The 26,557-nt window shown below is 38.5% G+C and overlaps 1 protein-coding gene across 3 annotated transcripts in view; it reads left to right on the top strand.

The window, feature by feature from the left end:
- GRIN2A (glutamate ionotropic receptor NMDA type subunit 2A) overlaps positions 1 to 26,557 on the top strand; it is a 518,589-nt gene that overhangs the window by 483,051 nt on the left and 8,981 nt on the right. For all 3 annotated transcript variants that reach the window (XM_043988231.1, XM_043988241.1, XM_043988249.1), the window contains exon 12: positions 21,251 to 21,489. In XM_043988231.1, coding sequence (XP_043844166.1) covers positions 21,251 to 21,489 — 239 coding nt within the window. The remainder of the gene's footprint in view (positions 1 to 21,250; positions 21,490 to 26,557) is intronic.

The following is a 26,557-nucleotide window of genomic DNA, read 5'->3' on the forward strand; positions in this document are numbered from 1 at the left end:
TCATCTAATTCCAAATTCTCTTGTTTTACAGATAGGATATTGTGGTTCAGGCAGATGTGACTTCCCCAAGACCACAAAGCTCATTAGTGGCAGAGCTAGCACTAAAACCTGTGTTTCCGGGCAGCTAGGTGGCACAGTGGATAGAGCACTGGCCCTGGAGTCAGGAGGACCTGAGTTCAAATCTGACCTCAGACACTTAACACTTACTAGCTGTGTGACCCTGGGCAAGTCACTTAACCCCAATTGCCTCACTAAAAAACAAAACAAAACAAAACAAAACAAAACACAAAACACAAAAAACCTGTGTTTCCTGTCTCTTGGGCCAGTGCTCCTTCCATTTCATATCTACTTGGTATTTGAAAGGAAAGAGGCTAAGAAAAAGCCCACTTATTGTTCTCAATCATCCATCCATCTCCCTACTCTGTTATCACTTTCCTTATCCCTCATTCCTCTTTTGATGGTGCTTCTCACAGTAGAGCATGGGCTCTTAACTTTTTCTGTGAGTCATGGACTCCTTTGGCAATCTCATGGAGCTTATGATATCCTCAAAATGATGTGTTTGTTTTAATGTGTAAAATAAAATATATGAGATTACAAAGAAAACTGATTATATTAATTGATAAAATTAACAATTAAAAAAATAACTTCACAAACCTAGGTTAAAAACACTTGAAGAGGATTTTTGGTTAGTAGCATCTTCTCTAAAAAGGGGATATTGGATGCATGACCAGAGAAGTTATTCCGTGGTTGAAGCTGCGGGTGCCCTTGCCACAGCTACATATGAACGGAGATACATCTTTCTAGTCTGGCAACATGAGCTGTCAGTGTTTAAGAGCAGTAGGAAAAGAAATTGACATTCAAATTTAATTCCCCTTACCACAAACCCCTTTTTGTATACTATAAATTTCCCTGTGTGTTTTTCTCGAGCATTTCCAAAGGCCTGGTTTGTTTTCCTTGGGTGCCTTAATGGTGGGCACAGTGCTGTTGTGGCCATGTGTCGTACCCTCTTTAAGCAGTGGCTGGGAAAAAGATATGACCAGGGAGTGTGTGGGTGGCAGCCTAAATGAAGAAGAGCAAGTGAGAACATGAGGTTGAAATTCGTGCTTCACACAGCTGGGTTTTGACCAAGGGGTCAGGTAGTTGGTTTGTAGATAAAGAGTGTTTGGCTGTGCTCATCATTCTAGGGACTGAATAAGCAGTCATGTGTTTCTACAAAGACAAGCTGTCAGAGAGAGGGTGAGGGGTGAGAAAGTCTAGGATGTAAGATTCATACTCTGTGTGTGTGTGTGTGTGTGTGTGTGTGTGTGTGTGTGTGTGAGAGAGAGAGAGAGAGAGAGAGAGAGAGAGAGAGAGAGAGAGAGAGAGAGAGAGAGAGAGATTCATACACACAGAAAGGGAATCAGAGAGGTAAACAGACATACAAAGAGAAAGAGAGAGAAAGGGAGAGGATGATGGAAAGAAAGAAAGAAACAGAGAGAGAGAGAGAGAGAGAGAGAGAGAGAGAGAGAGAGAGAGAGAGAGAGAGAGAGAGAGAGAGAGATTATAGAATCCCTAGTTTCCTTCAAATCAAAGACCAAGGTCCTTTCCTGATCCACTTTCTTCCCTCACTATACCCTTTATCCCTAATATTTCCCTTTTGCAATGACTTTGTATTTACTTCTTTGTGTATTGTATTTGTCATGTTTCCTGCCAAATCTCAAGTAGAATGATAAGTTGCTCAAGACCAGGGACTTGTTTTCTTTCTGTCTTTGTATCCTCGGTGCCTAGCACATTGTCTTATATTCGATAGGCATTTAATACATCTTTGCTAGATTGGATTGGATTGCAGAGTATTTGCTTGAGGAAGAATGTTTTACCTGTGCATTGAAAACACTAACTTGCATCCATTCAAAAAGTAGACATTAGCAAGTTCCCGAATGGAACTAAGTTTAAGGACAAATGAGTTTCCCTCAGCTGACTCCCAGGCAGCTATTGCTGAGAGCATACCGCTCACTTAGAAGCTGACTCACTGATGAACTGCTATTTTGTGGGTTCTCTAATCTTTGGTTCCTGTCGACATCCCCTGTGAACAGCTCTTCGTGACACTCGGCCTCACTCATGTCCTCAGATGACTCAAGATCACCCTGTTGTACTTGTCTGTTTGGGCCTATTTCAGGTGATAAACAATACAATGAGGGTGTGGAACAAGGGGGAGAAGGAAATACAACATTCCTACAGTGCCCTTTCAGATCATAAAACAAGAATGCTATGGAGGGGAAAGAGTTAGAATGAAGTGTCAATGAGTCATATACCTCTGCCAAAGTTGGTTAACAAGCCTCTTAACCATTCCCAAATAATAGGCCACTCTCTCTGAGTTCCATTGCTCTCCTCTTTCTCTGCACTTTAAAACCCCTGACTCCAATTGTAGACAATTATATACTATTCACATTCACGCACTTTTGTCTACAACCAATTTGCCTTGCTTGCTGTTCTATAACCATGATCTTTCATTTTCTTTCTCCAGGCTTTTGCAAATTGAACTTTGTCTTCACCTCTACCTCTAAAAATTCTTAGTTTACTTCAAAGTTCACCTCAAATACCATCTCCTATTTAAGTTCTTTCTTAATCCCATCAGATACTTATTATGACTCCCTCTTCCCCCAAAATTATTGTTCAGTCATTTTTTTAGTCATGTCCAACTCTTTGTGATACTTTTCAGGGTTTTTGGGGCAAAGATACTGGAGTGGTTTGCCATTTCCTTCTCCAGCTCATTTTATAGATGAGGAAACTGAGGCAAACAGAGTTAAGTGACTTGCTGAGGGTCACACAGATAGTACGTGTCTGAGGCTGGATTTGAACTCAGGAAAATGAGTCTTTCTGACTCCAGGCCTGGTACTCTATCCACTGTACCCCCTAACTGCCTTCTACCACCCCTCCCCATTACCTTATCTTGATTTTGTACTTACTTCTATAGGTATATCTTGATTGATAGATTTTAAATTTTCTGAGGTCAAAGACTTTTATGTTTTTTTTCTTTTGTAGGCCTAGTACCCAACACAATGCGTAGCATATAAAAGGTACTTAATAAATGCTTATTGATGAATATATTCGTTGATGGCAACAAGAATAGTCTATACCAAATGGGACTTGAGCAATGGGTGGGAATACGTAACCAGTTCTCTATCCAATTTTTCATGATAAAAGAGGAAATAGCTATGCTGAGTCTCTAGAAACTTTGTATAATACCCTGATATCATGGGAATTAAATCACAGCATTGTAGACTTAGAGAAGCAGCTAGCTGGCCCAGTGGATATAGTGCAGGGCCTAAAATCAGGAATACTTATCTTTCTGATTTTAAATCTGACAAATTGTAAGTAAAGGAAGTTAAGTAGATGGCTGGGAGATAGACTTGCAGAGATAACCTCTTCATGACCACAAAAGCTGACCATAGATATGAGAAGTGGTTTGTTCTTCCATTTAGAATTGTCTTCCATTTAGAATACACTTTAGCTGAATCATTGTCAATGCTTCAATAAATTGCTTTGTGGTCAATGAGATTTCTGACCAAACTAAGTTATAAAGGCCAGGATTAAGAATCAAATGATGTCATGTTATACTAAAATGTTAAACATTGTCTTGGGAGTCAGAACCTTTCCCATAAAGTATTAAGGACCCACATCCACACAGTGTGTTGGGTGAAACCTTTTGGTTTATCAGGCACCTTCCTTTATTTTTTTAATTTTAAATTTTAATTAATTTTTTAAAAAATTATTTATTTGTTTGTTTTTGCGGGGCAATGAAGTTTAAGTGACTTGCCCAGGGTCACACAGCTAGTAAATGTCAAATGTATGAGGCAGGATTTGGACTCAGGTCCTCCTGACTCCAGGGCTGGTGCTTTATCCACTGTACCACCTAGCTGCCCCCTAGGCACCTTCCTTTAAATAATTGTCATGGTCTTAGAGAAAGAAATGGCAAACCATTCAAGTCTCTTTGCCAACAAAACTGAAAATGGTGTCAAAAAGAGTCAGACTGACTGAAATGACTAAATAACAATAACAAAATTGTCTTAGAAGCAGTCTTTAGTCAGTGACCAGTATGTGCTAGAGAAACAATATCGGAGCCTCAACAGCCTGTGGACTTGCTCTGTTGTTTACTTTTATTTTGGAGCATTGCCCTGTGCTTTATTTCTCCTCAGAGCATTGGGGCTTCTAATTTTGTTCAGGCATCTGGAGACCCTGGTGATTTGGAAAACCTGACAGATGAAAAACGGGAAAGCTCTCTAGTGTCAGGATGATGGTGACCATGGAAATGAGCATGTGGGAAATTAGTCAGATTGGCTGGGTTCTTTATTCGGCAACCTCATTCAGCTAAGATTGAAATAGACACATATTGTTCTAGCCACCCCCAGAGACCTGTTTTCATTTATCAATAGAAGCAGCAATCTTTTGTTTAAAAATAATAAATGTTGACCCAAGCATGAGAAATCTGACATTTGGACAGAACTCAGCCAAAGTGAAGGATTTATCCAAGATTGGTTTTGAGTTGGTTCTGAATTTGAAGAAGAGGATTCATCTTATTCCCAATGCATTTGGCTAAACTGGGGACACCATGAGCTGCTTCTTGTTTGGGAGGGTGAAAAAGAAGTCTGACTATATGCACACCTTTGGGAAATGATGGCATGGTGTAGCTAAATCAAATTAGAGAAGACAGTATTATATAGCAGATAGAACACTGGCCTAAGAGTGAAATCACATGACCTAGGATCTTGCCCCAATTCAACTTCTAACTAGCTTCAGCAATTCAATTCAGTAATTTTTATTAACTGCTTAATTCATTCAAGGTCATAGGCTAGATTTTTGAGCCATACAACAAAATAGCCCTTGTTCTCAAGGATCATGTATTCTGCTGGGAGAATAGAACAGTTAAGGAAATTCAAAATAATTTCAAGGAGACAACATTAATATCTGGGGGGAATCTGGAAAGTACCCATATAGGAAGTAGGGTTTAAACTGTACTTTGAAGAAAGCTAGAGGATGTGAGAATTGGAATGGCACCCCCTGCTGGGAAAGATATTGCAGGAAGCTCTGCCATGAAAAGAAACTATGTGACTTTAGCGTCAAAAAGTTGCCTGGCATCCAGAACTTACGTCTATAGAAGTGCCTGTTAGTTGTATAATTCAAAGTTACCAGCCAATTAGCTTGGAGCTGTGTGTGTGTGGATGGCCCTGTTTCCTGTTGGACAGGAGGCTTCAGGGAGGAGGAAGGAGGAGTGAGGTTTTTTTTCAGGCCCGGACCTTGGCTGGCTTTCTTAGATAGATGAAGGCGTCTTAGCTTCTTACTCTCACTTCACTAACTTCTTATGCTCTTTAATAAATACTTTAAAGTCTAAACTATTCCTAAAGCTTCTAACTTAAGGTTCATTAGATTTTAGATATCATAGCTAGAATTTTAGCTCCTTACAGGTATTCCTTAAAGGAGATGTGTAATGGACCTATGTTATCAACATTGTGAAGGACTGCTGATTCAAAAACATGAATATGGAGCAGAAAATATGGAACTAATAGTCTACTTTGGGGGCAGCTAGGTGGCGCAGTGGATAGAGCACCGGCCCTGGAGTCAGGAGTACCTGAGTTCAAATCCGGACTCAGACACATAACACTTACTAGCTGTGTGACCCTGGGCAAGTCACTTAACCCCAATTGCCTCACTAAAAAAAAAAAATCGTCTACTTTGAGTGGAAAGGTAAGCTAAAGCCATGTTTTAAGCCCCATAAGCTTAGCTTTAGGACCTTAGGGTCAAAGATTTAGATCTAGAACAGACCTTAGATGCATGTGCACATATACATACATACATATATACATACATAGAAACAAACAGAAAGACTTATATGCTCCCACTGCTACTAAATTAAGACAGCTTCCAAATCACCATTCTCCTATATGTAAGGTATCTCCCTATTAGAATATAAGAACCTTGGAGGCAGGGACTTTCTCATCTACTCTAACCCCCTCATTTTACAGATAAGGAAATTAAGGCCCAGACAGATTAAGTAACATCTCCAAGGTTACACAGGTACCATTGGATAGAGGCAGGTAAAGGGCAGGTAGGTGCAATGGATAGAGAGCTGGAGCTGTAGTCATCTTTCTTAGTTCAAATCTGGTGTCAGATACTTCACCCTGTTTGCCTCAGTTTCCTTATATGTAAAATGAGCTGGAAAAATAAATGACAAACCATTCTAGTATCATTGCCAGAAAAACCAAAACCAAAAACAAATGGGGTAACAAAGAATAGGACATGACTAAAAAGGACTGAAGAACGACAGAAGGGACAGAGGCAAGATTTGAACTCGTGTCCTCTGAATCCAAAAGCAGTGCTTTTTTCACAGAGACCCTAGAGATCATATGTTTCAAGCCTCTCAACTTACAGATGAACATTTCTTCCTCTATAAAATGAGAGTTTGGATTAGATAGATCTCCAAGGGCCTCCTTGCTTTGATGTTCTCTGATTCAAATGGGCTTCATTATTGCCAATGCAAAATCTGAATGGAAAACTCGCGCACACACACACACAGACCCTCATTTACATCTGCAAGAATCCAACTGTGCCCTTATTGAACAATATCATTTTCAGTGCTGGGCACCCAGGAGGGACAAGCTGTAGGGGCAGTAGAATGAGCATATTCCTTGAGCTACCCTAACAACAAAGCCAACTTGACCCCTCTCTGCCCTATGTGATGTGTCACAAGCAAAAAACTTACTCCAAAAAGCAATTTGGGGGAAGGAGGAAAAAGTAATTCCTCAATATAGATTAGCAATAAGGGATTTAACTGCTTTTCCATTGGCCTGTGACCAGATGGAACCATAAAAATTAGACTTGTTTATCTCCTGCCTAATTTTAACGAGATGCATATTTGGAATAACAATTGAAAGCTTTTTCTTTTTTACTTAAGGTACACGTGATCCAAGGAGACCCTTCACACTTCCCTTTGAGTGAAGGCCTGGGGATTTCCATCTGCACAATTTCCCAGCAGTATGGTTGAGATCTGGAGTGTTGCTGTTTATTACATATGTGACATCCAGATGAGACCAGGGTCAATAGTGCCATCTCAGACTAGATGAGGAGTAAACGCCTCATGCCAGGGAGGTTCAAATGTCAGGAGAGCCATAAAAACTCAAATGAGATTTAATGAATAGCTTGCTACAGAGTCCAGCTCCATCACAGCAGCACACAAAAGGCAATTCAGGATTTATGAGTTTGATAAGCCCTGACCAAACTCTTCTCTCAACAGACAATGTTCTGTTTTCTTTTGTTTTAAATTTCCTCTCCATACTTCTGTTTCAGTAACCATTTTTAAGTCTCATTCACGCCATCCCACTAAAACAAAATCATGTGCATGCACACATACATAAACAGAAATAAACAGAAAGACTTATATGCTCCCACTACTACTAAATTAAAACACCTTCCAAATCACCATTTTCCCATATGTATGGTTTCTCCCTATTAGAATGTAAGAACACTGGAGGAAGGAACTTTCTCATTTAGGGCAGGGGGCAGTGGGGGATAAGTGACTTTCCCAGGGTCACACAGCTAGAAAGTGTTAAGTGTCTGAGGCTGGGTCAGGGCTGGTGCTTTATCTACTGTGCCACCTAGCTGCCCCTAACTTTCTCATTAAAACTTTTTTTTCTATATCTTCAGTTACTAGCAAAGAACCTATCATATAGTATGTGATTAATAAATACTTGTTGATTGTTATTGAACAAAGGCTACTGCCAATAACATCGTTAACTGTCATAACTGAAAGGAGTGAATAGAGAGATTATCTTTGTGCCCTGGGTTCAAGTCTTTCCTTTAATACACACTGGTTATGTGACCATGGGGCAGCCATTTATGACTTCTCAGGACCCTGAACAAATCTCAGGAGTCTATATTAAAAGGTGTTCATAATATGCATCAGTGGAGACAGTTTCCAGAATAGGATTTCCCCACGATGAGGAAACCATTAGTTCTCCACCCCCATGGCTGTGTTTGTTTCATCTGTAAGCAGGGACCACACACTTTTTTTTTTACTCTATGGGTTTGGAGCTATAATGACCCCCTTCCTAACCCTCTTATCGTCAATTTTGGAATCTCTCATGATATAGTGGAAATCCTTTGAATTTTTAGTTGAAAGACCTGTGTCAAGTGTCTGAGTCCATATTTGAACTTAGGCCCTCCTGAATCCAGGGTCAGTGCTTTATCCACTGTGCCACCTAGCTGCCCCTGAAAGACCTTGTTCTGGAACCTAGCTCTGGCACTCGCTACTTATGTGACTCCAAATGCAAATAACTTCTCTATTCTGGACCTCAGTTTTCTCATGTATAAAATGAAGGACTGAGGATAAATGGCCTTTACTTTCCCTTCCAGATCTAGCTCAATCATCCTGAGTGACCTTGAACAAATCACGTACTCTTTCTGAATCTCTTTATTTATCTATGAAATTAAAAAAAAAAAGAATTGCAAATCATAACCTCTAATTTCTTTCCAACTCTAAATCTATGTGCCTGTGATCCTTCTTTTCTCCCATAATTCTCCTGTCCCAATTTTGGCACTTCAGATTTTGGAGGAGTGAAAAGGAGAAAGTGGGAGGTGGGAACATTGATGTTGAGTAGTTACAGACACAAAGTGTGGCCTGGAATTAAAGCCCCCAAAAGAAAAACAAGTCAGATAATCCCTCATCTCACAGTACCACCACCACATGGGCTTTCCCTCCTCCTCTTATGACTAAAAATGCCTTTGTACATTGTACAACATCCTTTCCACAAAGGCTCTAAATAAGCAAACTTTATTTTACCCAAAGAGGCAACTGCGAACTGCAAAAATCAAGCAGCTTCCTGAGAAGCACACTGTGGGCCAGGGATTCTTCTTAATGATGGGATTTAAGGTTTCCTGTGTTCTTTCTAACCTCCAGAGGGTCCTCTGTGTCCAACCCTATCCTCAGAATGAAAATCTGGACCAGTTGGTTTGATGCTTGACAAAGCTCTACCCATTTAACAATACTTCTCCAGAATTTATAGTAAATAATAACAGCTCACCTTATAAAGGACTTTACATTCATCATATCTTGTCTCCACCCCTTCCCCATTTTCACTTGTTGACCACAAGGTCCAGTTTACATGCTCCCTCTTCCATGAAGCTTTTTCCTAAATACTTGACTTAAAGTGTTTTCTCCATTCTTTGAACTCCCATAACATCTTCAACCTCTGATATACTAATTATCTTCTATTTTTTGTTATTGTTACTTGTATTTTTGTTTTATCTTCACCATGATTGTGTAAGTTCCACAAATGGAGGCATTATGCTGCATTTATATTTTTTTTCCTTTAGACCTGAATTGTATGAATATAGGAAAACTGGGGTTCAATTTCTATTTTAGCTTCTGCTTCTAGAATATCAAGGCAATTTCCCTGACAATCTCTTGGAAGATGATGGTGTCTAAGCTCTTATTTTGGTCATGGTTTTCAGGTAGTCCAATGATTTTCAAATTATCTCTCCTGGATTTATTTTCCAGGTGAGCTGTTTCTCCAAGTAGATATTTCACATTGCCCTCTATTTTTTCATTGAATTGGATTTGCTTTAGCATGTCTTGGTTTCTCATAAAGTCACTAGCTTCCATTTGTTCCATCCTAATTCTTAAGCAATTATTTTCATTAGACAGCTTTTTTATCTCCTTTTCCATTTGACTTTTCAAACTGTTGACTTTTTCCTCATGACTTTCCTGCATTGCTCTCATTTCTCTTTCCATTCTTTCCTCCCTCTCTCTACATCTTCCTTCTATCTCTCCTACTTTCTCTTCGAAGTCCCTTTTGAGAGCTTCGATGGCCTGAGACCAGTTCATATTTTTCTTGGAAGCTTTGGATGTACGTGTGCTGAGGTTGTTTTCCTCTTCTTAGGGTGCACCTTGATCTTCCTTGTTGCTGAAGAAACTTTCTATAGTTCTGAACTTTCTTTGCTTGCTCATCTTTTACTTGACTTTTTAATAACCCATCTGGGGGCCCTGCTTCTAGGCTACACTATTGTCCCCAGCTTCAGAGGGTCCCAGGTGTTTTGCTTTAAGGGGGAGCAGGTTTTTCTCTTGCCTGGCCTGTTCTCTGGTCCGAAGATAACCTCAAGCCAATTTGCTAGTTAACCAGCCAGCAGAGTGCTGTGGTGGTTTTTAGCTTTGACAAGCCTGTGCCCCTCCCCCACCTGGGCCTCCCACTGCTCAGGATTTCTTCCTGGTTTCCCTGCTGGGGTGGGGCAACCGAATTCCTTCCTAGGTCCCCCTGGCTGATACCCCTGCACTTTTTCCCCAGGCCAGCCATTCAGCCCTTTCACCTGACCACAAGATCTGTTCCAGAAGACACTGGTGCTGCAGCTGATTTGGAGGCTCAGGGGTTAACTTCCTCTGGTACTGCGTGCCTGGGGTCTCTGTCAGCACAATCGCAGTGTTGGACTTTACTCGCAGCCCAGCTTTGGCCCCTTTTATTTCATCTATAGCTGGAAAATAATCTCGGCTGGTATTTTTGTGGGTTTTTCTGTTCCATGGGTTCTTTTATTGCTGTTTTTGGGGTAACAATATCAGGAGCTCTGTGCGTTTAGTGTCTTTCTTCCACCATCTTGGCATCACCCCTCTGAAAACCGGTGTTCAAATTCTATCTCTGAAACTTTGTTGTAGTTAGGCATTTCAACTGAACAGGATGCTTCATGACTCCATTTGAAGTTTCCTTAACAAAGACACTTGGAGTGGTTTGCCATTTCCTTACAGATGAGGAACTGAGGCTGGTTAATTGACTTGCCTAGGGTCACATAACTAGTAAGTGTCTGAGGCTAGATTTTGAACTCAGGAAGATATCTTCCTGACTCCAGGCACAGTGCTCTATCCACTAACTGCCCCTCTGAAACTTACTAGGTGTTTGGCCCTAAACAGGCCATGTAACCTCACACAACTCTCAGGAATTCATCTCCTAAATCATAGATAGGTTGTAATCTGCATTTTTCTACCAAGATTCCCTTCACACTAGTGAAATCATTTAGGAGACAGCATGGTACATCTTGGCCCTTAATACTTGCATGACCTTAGGAAAGTCATTTTACCGTCATGGGCATTACTCTCATCATCTGTAAAATAAGGGCACTGGATTAGATGCTGCCTGAGGTGCTTTCCAGCTCCAGACCTATGAATCTACAATTCCAGTCCTTATAGGACTTAAAGCTAATGGACCTGGTTTCAAATGCTATATCTCCCACTTGCTTCCTGTGTGACCTTAAAAAAAGTTACTCTACCTTTCTGAGCCTTACTTTCCTCATCTAACTCACAAGATTATTGTGCCAATCAATTGAGATAACCCATGCAAAATCCTTTGCAAACCTTAAAGCACTTATGTAAATGCTAGATCTTATTATTACTTATAATAATAAGAAGAAATGAGATATATAAGGCTCAAAATTCAGGAAACTAATGAATGGCAGATGGTACATTAAGCCTGTTTGTTTTTGTTTTTGAATGCATCTTTTCCTCTTTACACTATGCATTGCTGCCCAATACAGGTAACCTCTTTCATTTCCCATACCTAAGCAAAGCTCAGTGGACCTTGTACTGCATAAGATTACACCCAGTTCCTGGCAAGGAGATCTGAAATCTTAGCCCACTCAGAACTCCTTTGGAGAGGAGAAAGATAATTTTGAAAGAGTGAGATAAAATATATATTCTGAATGTTCCCTGTCTGGTTGGCTAAATGAGATAGTGGGCGGTGGATGGTATCAATTTGGGATTAGGCAGGTTTTCATTCTATTTTGGTGATTTGACCTCTTAGAATTACATGGAAAGAGAATATTTTAGCATTTTTAATAGAAAAGGTTATTTTCCAGTTTTGTTTTATATATTAGGTAACTAGTTGGCATAGTGGATAGAGTGTAGGGCTTGAAGTCATGAAGACCTGAGTTCAAAACCTGTTTTGGACATTTGTTAGTTGGGTGACTCTCAGCAAATTAATTAACCCGTGTCTGACTCAGTTTCTTCATTTTAAAAGGGTATAATAATAGCATTGCCTCACTGGGTTGTTGTGAATTTCAAATGAGACAATATAGAAAGTACTTTACAAATATGAAAATGCTATACAAATGCTAGCTCTGATGATTATCAGTAGTACTATTTTTAGGATTCCAGAATCCTGTATAGTTTTACCAAAGAAAGTTACTTCCAATAAATGCTCAATGAATCCACAGGGCCCTGCAGAAATCATGGACCCCCAGGATTCTTTTTCTTCCAATTGTGGTGACTCAGGGCCTGGGATTTAGTGGCTTACCCAGATAATGACCATGAAGTCTCCGAGGCAAATTCAATTCTTAGGTGACTCAATTGCTTCTTTCTGATCCATGGCCACAAATGACCTCCATAATCCTGGGCAGCCATCTCCCATGTCTGTGCGATTGCTCATTAAGGTGACCGAGAAAGTGTCTGGATGGCTTAACACAAACCTCTCCCTAACTCAGCGTTTATAGGAAACTGGGGAAAAAATAAGCAATAACAAGAATAGCAATTGCAAAAAGCAATAGCAAAATTCACTGGGCATGTTTCAATCATAGATAATGTCTATCATCAGTACAGTACAAGGCAGAGTGAATTTATAACCAGAAGCCTAAATCTGCTGTCAGTCTTGTCATTTATTAGCTGCGTGACTTTGAGTAAGTCACTTCCCCTTTCTGAGATTAATTTTCTTCACCTGTAAAAATGAGATAGGATGGATTCCTTGCCTGCCTGTGTGGATTTCCTTTGAATTGTTTCATTAGGCTGTAATAAATAGCATAATAGGGCATAATAGCATAATAACGAACAATAAATGGAAAGATCCGAAGCAAATTTAGGCTTTCAATATAGGGTGGGAGGCACTTTCTAAGAAGTAGATGTAGAAACAGAAAGAGCTGCCTCAGGGGAAGTAGGTTGCCCCTTATTTGAGGTTTCGTTTTTGGGCAGGGCAATGAGGGTTAAGTGACTTGCCCATGGTCACACAGCTAGTAAATGTCAAGTGTCTGGGGTCGGCTTTGAATTTAGGTCCTCCTGAATCCAGGGCCAGTTTTTTATCCACTGTGCCCTTTTATTTGAGGTTTTAAAGCAAATTTTGGTGTGCTGTAATTGGAAATTCTTTTGGGGATATGAGTTGGACTGGATAGCAATGAAGCCCCTTCCAACTGTGAAATTCTTAGGATTGTGCCTCATAGAGATCTTGAAAGAACCAGATGAAATAATTAATGAGATAGCATTTAGTGGACTACAAAGTGTTACCCAGACAGATGGCACAGTTGTTCCCATTGTTGTTATTATTGTTATTATTATTATTATTGCTGGTGCTGTTATTTGTTTCCCCTGGAAAGCCTATAATATTCATAGTGACAGACTTTCTCCAAAGTCCTTTTTCATTAAAATAAATAAATAAAAGAAACAGGAACAACTATTTCCCTTTCTCTTTCTCAGGGATTTCAAAAGGTTCCTCCTTTTATGAACCCACAGAGAGCAGGAGCATATTTCTTCCAGTTATCCCAACAGGCCATTTATTCCATGAGCCCAGTATATATTTAGTTAGTTGATGGTATTAATGATGACAACAGTTCAGATCTACTCTTTTTCTAGGATCTTTGCTGTAGGGAATTCCGGATGGTGTGAATCAAAGCCCTGAGTTCTAGTTCCTAGTTTTAGTTGTAGTAGGAAGCAACTTATTAACCATGTGACCTTGAAGAAGTCACCTCTTCTATGATGCAGAAGGACCACAGAATCATAGAAGTAGAGCTGAAAGGGACCTTGGAGTCCATTAAGCTCAACTGTTGCATTTTACAGATAAGGATACTGAGGCACACAGCAGTTAAGGGACTTGTCTAGGGCCACACAGTTAGAAAGTGTCTGAGATGGGATTTGAAGCCTGTCTTCCTGATTTCAAGTTCAGTGCTCTCTCTACTACCCTGTGCTACATTAGATGCCTAGGAATGGTTCATTGATCACATATGTTAAGTGCTTTCAGTGTCCTGAGTTATTATTCTCCCAGGCCAGGACACTGAAGCTCATTAATTGCTTGTTGCTCTTTGACTATCTCCTCATCCATATTCAGCCTCAGTTCCCAGATCACCAGGTTTAGTCTAATTTTTACAAACTGAAGATCACTCACCTTCTCTGAGAAGATGGAATTAAGTGGATTGTCAACTATTTTGACTCCTTCCTTGTCATCATGATCATTATTACACTTTTGGCCCATTAGCAAATGTGTCCTTTGTTCACTGAATCTCTGTGTCTCAGAAATATGTGCCAGGCTTTTTTTTTTTTGAGGAACCTAGCCCAAGCCTGAGCTCATTCTGGGCTTTAACATTTATATTATTATTATTATTTTGTTCAAAAAGAATTTTCACTAAAGAGAAACTAATACAAACGTAAAAATCTATTTCTCTAAACTGAAATAACCACAAAAGAAATACGCTAGCCAAGTTTCACAGAACACCAGAATTTTAAAGTTGGAAGGGGCTTCAATCATCATTCGTCCAACTCATCTCCCCAAATAATCCCTACTATCACATTGCAGAGAAGTAGTTATTCAACCTCTGCCTGAAAACAGGAGATAAATAATTTCCTGGGGCAGCTATTCTACTTTGGGGCAGCTGTAATTGTTAGAAAGTTGTTTTTCTTTTCCCCTGACACCAAACCTACATTTACTTCTTGGTAACTTCCACCTGTTACTGCTGTTTCTGTCCCTGGGTGACAAATGGAACAAATCTAATCCCTACTATACATGACAGCCTTTCAAATGCTTGAAGAGCTATCTTCTCCCTCCTGAGTCTTCTCTTTTCCAGGCCAAACCTGTCCACTTCCTTCACTTGATCCTCACCACCACCACCACTGCCACCATCATAATCACCACCACCACTACCATCACCACCACCATCATCATCGTTGTTATCATCACCACTAATATTTATATATGTTTACTATGCACCAGATGCTGTACTATTATTAAAATTCTCATTATACTTCACAATTATTACCTCATTACCTCATTTGATCTTCACAACAACCCTGGCAGGTCAATGGAATTGCTATCCCCATTTTAAGCATGAGGAAAGCAAGGTAATTAGCAGTTTAGTGACTTGGCCAGGGTCATACAGCTAGTAAGTATCTGAGGTTTGGTTTGAACCTAGGTCTTCCTAACTCCAGGACCAGTACTCTATTCATTGTTCCTGGATTCAAGATAGCTGTTCCTGGACTCAAGATTCTTCATCATCCTAGTGGCCCTTTTTTAGATCTTCTCCATCTTCTCATATCCTCACACGATGGGGTCCAGAGTTGGACACAGTGCTGCACATGTTGTTCAAGCAGGCATATATGGGAGGTATGGATCCTATTATTTCTAGAAACTGTGGCTCTCTTAATGCAGACCAAGATCTAATTAGCTTTCAAGAGACTGCCAAATAACACTGCTGACTCATATTGAACTTGATTTTTTTTCAGAACAACAGATATCTAACCATTTAGACCCCAGTTCCTGTCCCTTGCGTCATCCCTGACTGGGAAGGATGCAAAAACTTCTAGCTTGAGACAAATTTGGGTTAACACCACTCTCTTACATGGCAACACACTTACCACCTACCTCCTAATCTTGTCTCCAAGCATGGATTCCTTAGCATATCTCCCTTGGACTTAAACCACACTAGACTTCTGCTTTACAATAATTCTTAGCCCTCGATGCTCCTGTATATTTCCCAGAGATTTTACTACTAAGCTTCAGGTTGTCCTATATATTGACTTCAAAGCCTTCCTGTTCCTTGCATTTGTCCTACTTTTTATTTGCTTCCTTGGTTGTCTGTCCCTGATTCTATGTTTTACACATGCTGCTCATTTTCAAACTGAACTCATGAAAAGGACTGTTTGTCAGGAAGTGATACTGTTTTTCCTAAGAAACTTCCTCTTTTCTTCTGTAGTCATATCATCTGTGATTGTCCGAATTTTGTTCCTGAGAACCTCTAGAACCACCTTTCCTTTTAGAGTCTCTGATCCAATCTTGAAATCATTCTACCTCTTCTTTGAACTTTTAAAAATTTGCTTTCATAAGATTTAGACCCTATATCTGATCATATTCCATATTCTCCCTGAATAGGGACACTTTTTCCCAAGGTATCCATAGTTCTAAATTCACCAATCTGGTTTATGCATCCAAGCAACGATCTTAACTCTGTTGTACTTTAAAAAGAATACTTTATGCCTTTCCACATTTTCTTTCTCCAATAGCCCACAGTATGTGCCCTTATTCATCTTAAAGGATCTCCAAGTTCCTGCGCCCCTACACCAGCCCCCAAATTTGCTTCTGCTCTCTGTGTTCAGTCTTCCATATTCATTTAGTTAGTGTGACTCCCACCCAACCTGGGTGCCAACAATTTAAAAGTATGGTGTAGTAATACAAATACTAGGTTTGGAGTTAGGAAAATCTGGTTTGAAATCTCACTTCAGACTCTCAGATGTTTACTGTGTGTCCTTGTGTAAGTCACTTAAACTTTCTTGGTCTCAATTTTCTCACTGGCAAAAATGAAAGGATTGAACTAAGTGGCCTCTGACATCCCTTTGAACTCTAGACCTTTGGCTCCCTCAATCTATTACCTACCAATTGTGTGATTCTAGGGAAGCCACTTAGTCTCTTTGTGCCTCTGTTTCTTAATCTATAAAATAGAAATAATAATAGTACTACTTTCAATGGTTATTGTATGAAATGTTAATGTGTATAGTGTACTTTGCAAGCGTTAAATTTGAATTTTCACCATTATAATCAACAGCAGCATTATTCATATCATATAATTCCTATGGGATTAAGGTAGAAATGATCCCCAGACAAGTTGCTATCTTATTATCCTTTTTATTTCATGTTTTATAAACTATTGCAAGATAGATAAAACAGCTACGTTTTTGTAATTGAATAATAGCATTAGTCCATATTATTGTTATTACTATTACTCTTAGTGTTATTATTATCATGGCTAAGCATAAGGATACTGAACTGATAGCTAGAGAATCCAAATAAAAAAAATGTTTACTACATCACAATTAATAAATATATATATTTTTAAAATGGAGACTGTTTTGGTTTTGGTTTTCCCAAATATGAGAGAGAGGTAGATGTTAGATGTTACTTCTCAGTCCATTGGCTCTGTCTTTTCCAATATCATCATTTCAAGTGTAGTCACTCATTGCCACATTGGCCCTTGGCATGAATTTTTCATCAGTAAGAGCTCACCAAGGCTACCTATTTATTAAGTCATAGAGGGACTGTGTTCTGTGTTGGTGGAACAAAATGTAGACGTGTGTGTATGTGTTTGTGTGTGTGTAGATTTCCTTCAGCATGTATGCCACAGAGATCTCTGTCACTTAAAGAGGCCTAAGGGATGCAGATTCATAATGGATTTTTCAACAAATGCCTTGGGGGAGAAAAGCTAGGAAAGTCTAAAGTCCAGTTGCATTGGATGATATAAAAATTCTTTCTAGAAGCAATCCCCTTAGCTCTCTGGCATGCTATATGCTAGGGCTAAATACAATCTGAAAAGAGGGATAGTTCCTCTAGCCCTTAAGAAAATACTGAGAAAAAATATCTAAAGAGAAATAATGAACTAGCTTTTGATATTTCAAATATCAAAGACATATCTCACCATGGTAGATCTTTCCTTTGGTCAGGATAACCACATTATATCCATAGAGTTAGAAGGGACCCGGAGAGACCCCATCCATTGTTTTGGAAAGACTGGAATCCCAGGGACCAGGACTGAGTCCTGCCTCTGTCACTAACATGTCTTTCATTCATTGAATAATAGGATCATAGAGTTAGTGTTGACCCAACCTCTTAATTTGAAAGCTGAGGAAACAGGCCCAGAGAGTTTAGTTAAGGTTAAGAGGTTAAGTTTTACTTTAAGTAAAACTAAAAGGTATCCATCTTTCATTTCAAACTATCTCTTTACAAGTTGATTTTCCCCACTCTATATGTAAAAGGGTAGAATACCTGCCAATTTCAGCCATAGACTGGGTGATTTTTGTGGGTATTCTATCAGTGCCTTTAAAGCTGAAGCCATGCTTAGACACGCTCTGGGAGAAGAAATCTACTGTTCCTTTGCTATTGTTTTTTTTTTTTTTTTGCTCCCCTGGAGTTCTGCATCTTTACCTAGGCTGAATTGAAAAGAAGATGGCATACAATGCTAGGGGAGTTAGACCTGTTCTTTCCTCTCAGCAGCAATGTAGTAAGAAACACAGGCTTCCTCTGGCTGACATGTAGTTTCTTCTTCAATAAAAGCATGGTCCTTGCTGGTGTAGAGATTCCAACTGTCTGGTGGCATTACAGGTAGGAGAGAGGAGCATGCCCTAGGCAAAGACCAGCCTACTTCTCTAATACCTGCACGAGGTGATTTAGCTTGTGCCTTTCTGAGCACTAAGGAGAATATATGTGCTGTGATTGAATCATTCTCCAAAGTTTTTTCTTTGGACAAATCAGAAAACTGTTAATAGGCCAAGCTTTAGATGGTTGTGCTTTTTTTTTTTTTTTAAGATCCCTGATTTCTCCATCATGCAAAATACCTAGCCTTCTTTGTCCTCTGCTCAATCTCATAAAAAATCTTTTGATTCTTTCTCCCTATACCTGCAGTATATTAGTGTGGGAAGTAGAAACATTCCAGAACTGAAAATCTTGCATTCCTACCCAATTTAAAATCTTGTAATGGCTGGAAGGTGGGAAGTAGTTCTCTGAGCAAATTGCGATAAAGAAATACAGATGTGGAGACTCTCTTTACAAATATAGGACAATCTCTTCTTCCTCAATATATTATTTCAGAGTTGCCTCGAGTAATGTTGTCAATCCCCCCAAAATGGTGTCAAAAATATAAGCAGATCCCTAAGTGGAGCATATTGACTTAGAAAACCACAAATTAACACTATCTATGTTGTATTATATTTTAAGATAAATTTTATTAAATATTTCCTAAGTAAATTTTACTCTGATTCAGACCTACTGGGAGTGTTGTGTGTCTTGACACCTCTGGCACTGAAAGCTACAGTGACTAATTCTAGGGATACAGTTTGTGTTAAAAGTAGGAATCAAACCTACAACTTTTTGTTGCAGGATAGAGAGCCCTGTATCCACCAAATTTTACTGTTTCTTAATTTGCTAAAAGAGAAATCAAATCAATATTTCTTTCTTTCCTTTATTTATTTATTATATATAATATAATATTTATTATATACAAGATTCTATTGGGGAATGCATGCGAAGATGTACATAAGTCAGTCCCTTCCCTCTAGGAGTTTACTATCTAGTTGTAAAGAATACATAAAAGCGGAAAGATTAATAATCATCAGAGGTTAGAATACCTTTTCAAGATTGCAGCAGAAGGGATGTCACAAGGCAGGCCATTACATTACCAGATAAATTATATAATAATAAGAGCTGTGGAAGATCTATGATCTTAACTGAGTTTTAGTGCGTTGTCTTATTTGCTACATAAAAGGTCCAATACTTCTTTGGGAAAAGGGCAAATAAAATACTTCTTCCAATGTTTCTTTGTTCAGTAAAATGCAAGCTATTTTAAGAACTAGAGATCATATATTCCTAAGAATAGAACCAGAAGGCATGACAGAGATTATTCACTCATTTTATGGATAAAGAAAACTGAAATCTAAGGAAGTTAGGAAACCTGTCCTAGGTCATGCAGCTAAGTTCAAATTCTATTAGTCAAAGGAAAGACATCTGGAATTAGGCCTGGGTAGTAAGTATACAGTCTCTTTCCTGGACCCTCCTAAATCCAACCTTAGTGAATCAATTAAACTTAATAAACATGTGTTAATCATCTACTAAATTTTATGTGAGAGTCACTAGAGCACAGTGGATAAAAGGCCTAATCTTTGAAAAAGGAAGACCTGGGTTCTTGTTTCTGATTATATATGACATCTATACCTGCATAATGCACACACACACACACACACACACACACACACACACACACACACACACACACACACACACACACACACACATGATCTACTAAAACAAAAGGAAGAACATTGAGGACTTCTGTAACCATGGCAGACTTGCCAGAAGAACATTCCCATGTCCTTATAGTACTGTAAAGGGGGAAAATGAGCAGCACATGATATTTTTAAAGGATGGCAGCTGGTGTTGTTACAAGGCAAGGAAGCAAAAAACATACACAGCAAGGCACGTGGAGGGTGGCAGACTGCAGAAATCTGTTAGGTGTTGTGGCTAATGAAACAACAACACAGGGTCCCCATAGACAATCGCCTCTGTATGTATGCAAAGCCAAACAGGCAAATGACTTAAGGGGAATCTTGCATTATTAGAGACTGGGGAGGGGTCTGGAGGGAATAGCATTGATGGCAGAAGGGAAGTAGAGATTAGAACAACCCTCTACCTAATATACCTGAGTCACTGCTACAGGTAAACTACCAAACTTCTTTGTTGTTAAAGGTTTTTAAATGGGAAATTGTTCTTAAAGAGTAATTCAGTTTAAGGGGCAGCTAGGTTGTGCAGTGGATAAAGTACCAGCTGGATTCAAGAGGACCTGAATTCAAAGCTGGCCCCAGACACTTGACACTTACTAGCTGTGTGACCCTGGGCAAGTCACTTAACCCTCATTGCCCCTCAAAGAAAAAAAGAAAGAAAGAAAAAGAAGAGTAATTCAGTTTAAAAACAAACAAAAAAGTCCTTTATTGAAGTCTTTCTATATGCAAAGCATTGAGAGGCAGCATGACACATGGATAGAGAACCAGTCTTGGAGTCAGGAAAACCTGGATGCAAAGTCTTGCTTCTGACTCATTATTTAATCTCTCAATGCTCACTATGGTACAAGACACTTTACACACCATTACAAATTTCTTGAATTTCACCTTGAGCTGGGGAGGTGATTGAGTTTGGGGATGAGGCATTTTGGAAGAATTTTAGATTTTCCTTTTGAGTTCATGTATTTAAGTATAGAGGTTACAGGAAAATGTAATGTAGTATAAGAACCTCATGAACGGTGATTGTTTAGATTTTATGTTTTATGTTTAGCAATAGCCTAAGTGCTTGGCAGATAGTGGGTGCTTAATAATTAAAAAATAATTGACTAATCTTTCTAAATGAATCCAACTTTCTGATTTGTATTACCCCAGGTATGTATTGGGGAAGAAGGAAAGGAATAAAGGGAAGTTTCTCCTCATCCTTACTAAATAATATGTTGGTCCCTTTAGGAGAGATGGAGGAGCTGGAGACCCTGTGGTTGACAGGAATCTGCCACAATGAGAAGAATGAAGTGATGAGCAGCCAGCTGGACATTGACAACATGGCAGGAGTGTTCTACATGCTTGCTGCTGCCATGGCTCTCAGCCTCATCACCTTCGTCTGGGAACATTTGTTTTACTGGAAACTCAGGTTTTGCTTCACTGGAGTGTGCACAGACAGGCCAGGACTGTTGTTCTCCATCAGCAGGGTCAGTAAAATTTCAGTTCACTTCCTTTTACAAGATGAACCAAAACTGAGCAAGACTTAACCATCATTTTCCTCCCTCCTAATAGTAGTTCTCCTCTACACTCCCTATTTCTGTCTATCCCCCCAACCAATTATAACTATTTTCTCTCTGACTCTTTGTTAGGCATTCTGGAGGGGTTTATAGGTTATCATTTTTAACATGAATACTAAAAGTAACTAACATTTATATAGTAGCAGAGAAATAACCCTGACTTCTCAAAGGCTAGATCAGAAGAGCACAAGTTCTGGTTGGACCTATAAAATTGGAAAGGCTTCAAGTAATGACTGTAAGATTAGCCATATATGTCTGTCATCTGGGGATCAGTTAAGTGTACTAAGCTCATCACCATTCGGGTCATAGCTACAGCAACTCTGAACATCTATCTCCTTAATTATAGAGCAGTTGCTATCTGCTATCTTTTTTGGTGGAGTGAATGCCACCCACTAACAAAATTATAGATACTTGAAGTATATATGATTAGAAGACACTTTCACATACAGGGTCTTCATGCTGTTTTAAGCTCCTAAAGCTAATAAATACACTAAGACATTTGGGACAGCCTGCATGCTATCTCTTTAGATCTATACAGCGATACTATAATGGAGTTGGTAAATGGATTATCCCACTTATTATCCCATAGACATAAATATATATCTATAAATATATATAATCACACACATGTATATATGTGTATGTAAATATATTTATATGTATGTGTGTGTAAAATCTTTTTCTCTTTTTGCACATGCATGTTCCTCATAGCAATTGTGTGGTCTAAACACAATATCAGGCTAATAGGCAAGAATGAAGAACAAAGTGGAAAACTTTGTTAGAACATTGCTTTCTAGCTAAAGACATATTTATTGAGTAAACTAAATTGGCTTCTTAAAAGAAAATTAGTGTGTTAATAACATTCAGAATTTTTAAGAACGCAAGATATTCCAGAGACAAACAAACATTAGTTTTGTGTCAAGTCTTCTAAAGGAGGATTTTCCCCCACACTATTATACTCTAAAGCTGGGTACTATGCAAATACATATTTCCTAATTAGTTTGATGCCATCTAAATACACATATTGCTTAAAAATAATACCATGTGTGCATACAGTTAGGTGCTATGCCAAATTTAAGATAAGTCTATCAGCCAATTACTAAGTAGTTTTTATAGGTAAATGAGGGAGGAATTATCATAACTAAATGCACCTTGCCAAATTTTCTCAACAATCTTGCTTGTTTTTGGCGATACATTCCATTATCTAATAGCACAGGGAAGTCTTTAAGGAGGAAAAGTTGATGGATAATCATTAGGAGAAGCAAATGAAATTTTCTCCCTCCTCTCTCTAAAAGTTTACCATAGTCCTGCCTAGTCTTTTCATTTCCTTCAAACTTTCCAAGTAAATATGAATTCACTGATGACTCTAGCCTCTATTTTGCATCATAGTACTTTCTCAGGAATCATTACATATACCCCATATCTTATCTCTCATAGTAGTTCCCATGAGCACACTTCAATTCCCTTGGGGACTTACTGTTACATAGGGGAAATCATCCTCAATCTCTTGACCTTAACTTCCCATGGACAGTGGTTATTTCTTCCAAGTACAAGTTGACTTGTAAAAGGAAGAAAGTGTCCTATTTAATAGCATTTTCTTGTTTTTTGACTTTTAAAAGCCAACTGCAAAATGTTTGAGAATGTCACTATGTAGCAATAAAATGACCAAAAGATAGTGATTCAACAACTGTCAAAGCTGGCCTGCTCTTTCTTCAGAGAACCATGTTCCAGTAGTGTCTAAATTCAGAAAAGGCATAATGTCTCAAGTTTGATTTTACATGCAGATGAATTGCACAGCCCTCTGAAACCTGAGAAAAACTCATGTATACAAGCAGAACTGCCCCACCCCAGCCAAGTGTTGCCAGTCTTCAAAATGTAGAGGTTACTGGCCCATTGTGAAATTATCATATGCTTCCACTCACCTAATCTGCAGTCTCAGGCACATTCAGCTGTATGCAAATACAATTCCATTCAATTCAATGAACAATAATTTGTTATATATGCATGAATGCATAATGTATCCCCCAAATGCCCATGCATATATACATATGCACACGTGTAGAAACACTATGCATATACACATAACCACAACCACAACCTTGACCTGGAGATTCAAAGAAACATTTTGAAGGAATTTTCTTTTTTTTAAATAGATTTTTATTTATGGTTATTTTTTGACATCATTTGCTTTCCCCCTGTGTTCCTTCCCCAATAGCAAAGAATTCAACTTTTAAAAATATTTCCCTCAATTACATATAAAAACTATTTTTAACATTTTAAATTTTGAGTTTGAAATTCTTTCCTTTCCTCTTCCCTCCCCCAAAAGAAAGCAATTTGATATGGGTTATACATATGCAGTCATGCAAAACATATTTCCATATTAGTCATATTATTAAAGAAAACATACCTCCTCTCAAAAAGTAAAGAAAGTGAAAAATTGTATGCTTCAATTTGCATCCAGACCACATCAATTCTTTCTCTGGAGGTGGACAGCATTTTTCATGAGTCCTTTGGAATTGTCTTGGATCACTGTATTTCTGAAAATAGCTGTCATTCACAATTGATCATCATACAATATTGCTGTTATTGTGTACAGTGTTCTCCTGGTTCTGCTTGCTTTACTTTGTATCAGTTCAAGTGATTCTTTCCAGTTTTTCCTGAAAGCACCCCTGCTTGTTCTTTCTTTCTTTTTTGTTTTTTTATTAGTAATTTATTTTTCTGCAATTACATATAAAAACAGTTTTAACATTCATTTTTAAAACTTTAAATTCCAAATTCTCTCCTTTCCTCCTCTCCCCGAATTGAGAAGGCAAGCAATTCAATATAAGTTGTAGATGTGTAGTCCTGCAAAATATTTCCATATTAGTTATGTTGTGAAAAAAAAATATAGACAAAAACCCTCAAAAATAAAGGAAAAATATGTTTTAATTTGTATTCACACATAATTAGTTATTTTTTTCCTCTGGGGATGGATAGAATTTTTCATCTTGAGTCCTTCTGAGTTCTCTTGGATCATTGTATTGCTGAGAGTAGCTAAGTCATTCACAGCTGATCATCTTATAATATTGCTGTTACTTTGTACACAGTATATATCACTTTGTATCAGACCATATAAGTCTTTCCAGGTTTTTCCAAGAGCATCTTTCTCATAATTTCTTATAGCACAATAGCATTCCATTACAATCACATGCCACAACTTCTTCAGCCATTCCCCAACTGATGAACATCTCAATTTCCAAACCTTTGACACTACTAAAAGAGCTGCTATAAATGTCTTTGTGCAAATAGGTCCTTTTCCTTTTTTATCTCTTTGGGATACAGACCCAGTAGTGGTATTGCTGGTATATAGCCCTTTGGACATAGTTCCAAATTGTCCTCCAGAAAGGGTGGAACAGTTCACAAATTCAACAACAGTGAATTAGTGTCCCAATTTTTCCATATCCCCTCCAAAATGTACGGTTTTTAGCAAAGCATCTGCATAGGGATTTTCTGATGAAAAACCTGGAAATGCTTTAACCCAACAAGTTCAGAACAGCAATTTTTTTTTCCTGGTATAGAAAGCAAAACTGAAACCTTGAAGTATTTTACTAGAATAACCATGAGGCTGAATTATGACATCAGAATTTTGAGCTTATCACTGTTTTAGTAGAATGGTTAGATGTTCACTCTTTTTTGTCCCCAATTTTATTTTATTTTCAGTTCCAAATTCTCTCCCTCTCTTTCTCACTCTCCCACATATTGAGAAGGCAACAAAAACAAAGCTGATTACAACAAATATAATCATGAAAAATGAATTTCCATATAAGTTATGCCCAAACACAAATGCATGGGAATGTACATGTGCATGCATGGGCATAAGGTTGGGCACACACACATACACAGAGCGAGAGCGAGAGCGAGAGCGAGAGCGAGAGCGAGAGAGAGAGAGAGAGAGAGAGAGAGAGAGAGAGAGAGAAAGAGGTACTTTAATCTGTACTCTGAATCCATTTCTCTTTCTGGAGGTGAATAGCATGTTTCATTATAAGTCCTTTGGAATTATGGTGGGTCATTGTGCTGTTTAGAGTTACTAAGTCTTTCAAAGTTCATTATCTTTACAATATTGCTGTTATTATATTAATTTTTCTCCTGGTTCTGCTCACTTCACTTTGAATAAGTTCATACATGTGTTCTCATAATTCTCTGAGACTATCCCCTCATTATTTTTTATTTATTCATTTGTTTGTTTGTTTTGTGGGGCAATGAGGGTTAAATGATTTGACCAGGTTCACACAGGTAATAAGTGTCAAATGTCTGAGGCCGGATTTGAACACAGTTTCTCCTGAATCCAGGACTTTATGCACTGTGCCACCTAGCTGTGCCCACTCATTATTTCTTATAGCACCATAGCATTCCTTTACATTCATTTACCTTAACTTGTTCAGCAATTCCCCATTTGTTGGGAATATCCTCAGTTCCCTTCTTTTTGTGGTCACAGAAAGAGTTGTTACAATTATTTTTGTACATGTGGCTTCTTTATCTATTGCTTTGACCTCAATGAAGAATAGCTCTAGTATCTGGGTCAAAGTATATGCACAGTTTAATAATTCTTTGGACAAATTGCTTTCCAGAATTGTTGGACTGGTTCACAGGTCTACCAACAGTGCCTTAGTGTACTTGTTTTCCCATATCCCCTCTAACATTTGTTATATTCCTTTTTTATCATCTTGGTCAACGAAATGGGTAGGAATTGGTACCTCAAAGTTGGTTTTATTTGTATTTCTTTAATTTTAGCAATTAAGAGCATTTTTTCCCTGTGGCTATTGATAGATTAGATTTCTTCATATTTGTTGTCCGTTTATCAGTTGGAGGACACTTATTCTTGTAAATTTGACTCAGTTCCCTATATATTTTAGAAATGAAACCTTGAGCAGAAAAACTTAATGCAAAGATTTTCCCCTTAGTTTCCTGCTTTTCTTCTAACTTTAGCTGCTTGGGGTGT

The sequence above is a fragment of the Dromiciops gliroides genome, chromosome 1, assembly GCF_019393635.1.
Source record: "Dromiciops gliroides isolate mDroGli1 chromosome 1, mDroGli1.pri, whole genome shotgun sequence".
Classification (NCBI taxonomy): Eukaryota; Metazoa; Chordata; class Mammalia; order Microbiotheria; family Microbiotheriidae; genus Dromiciops; species Dromiciops gliroides.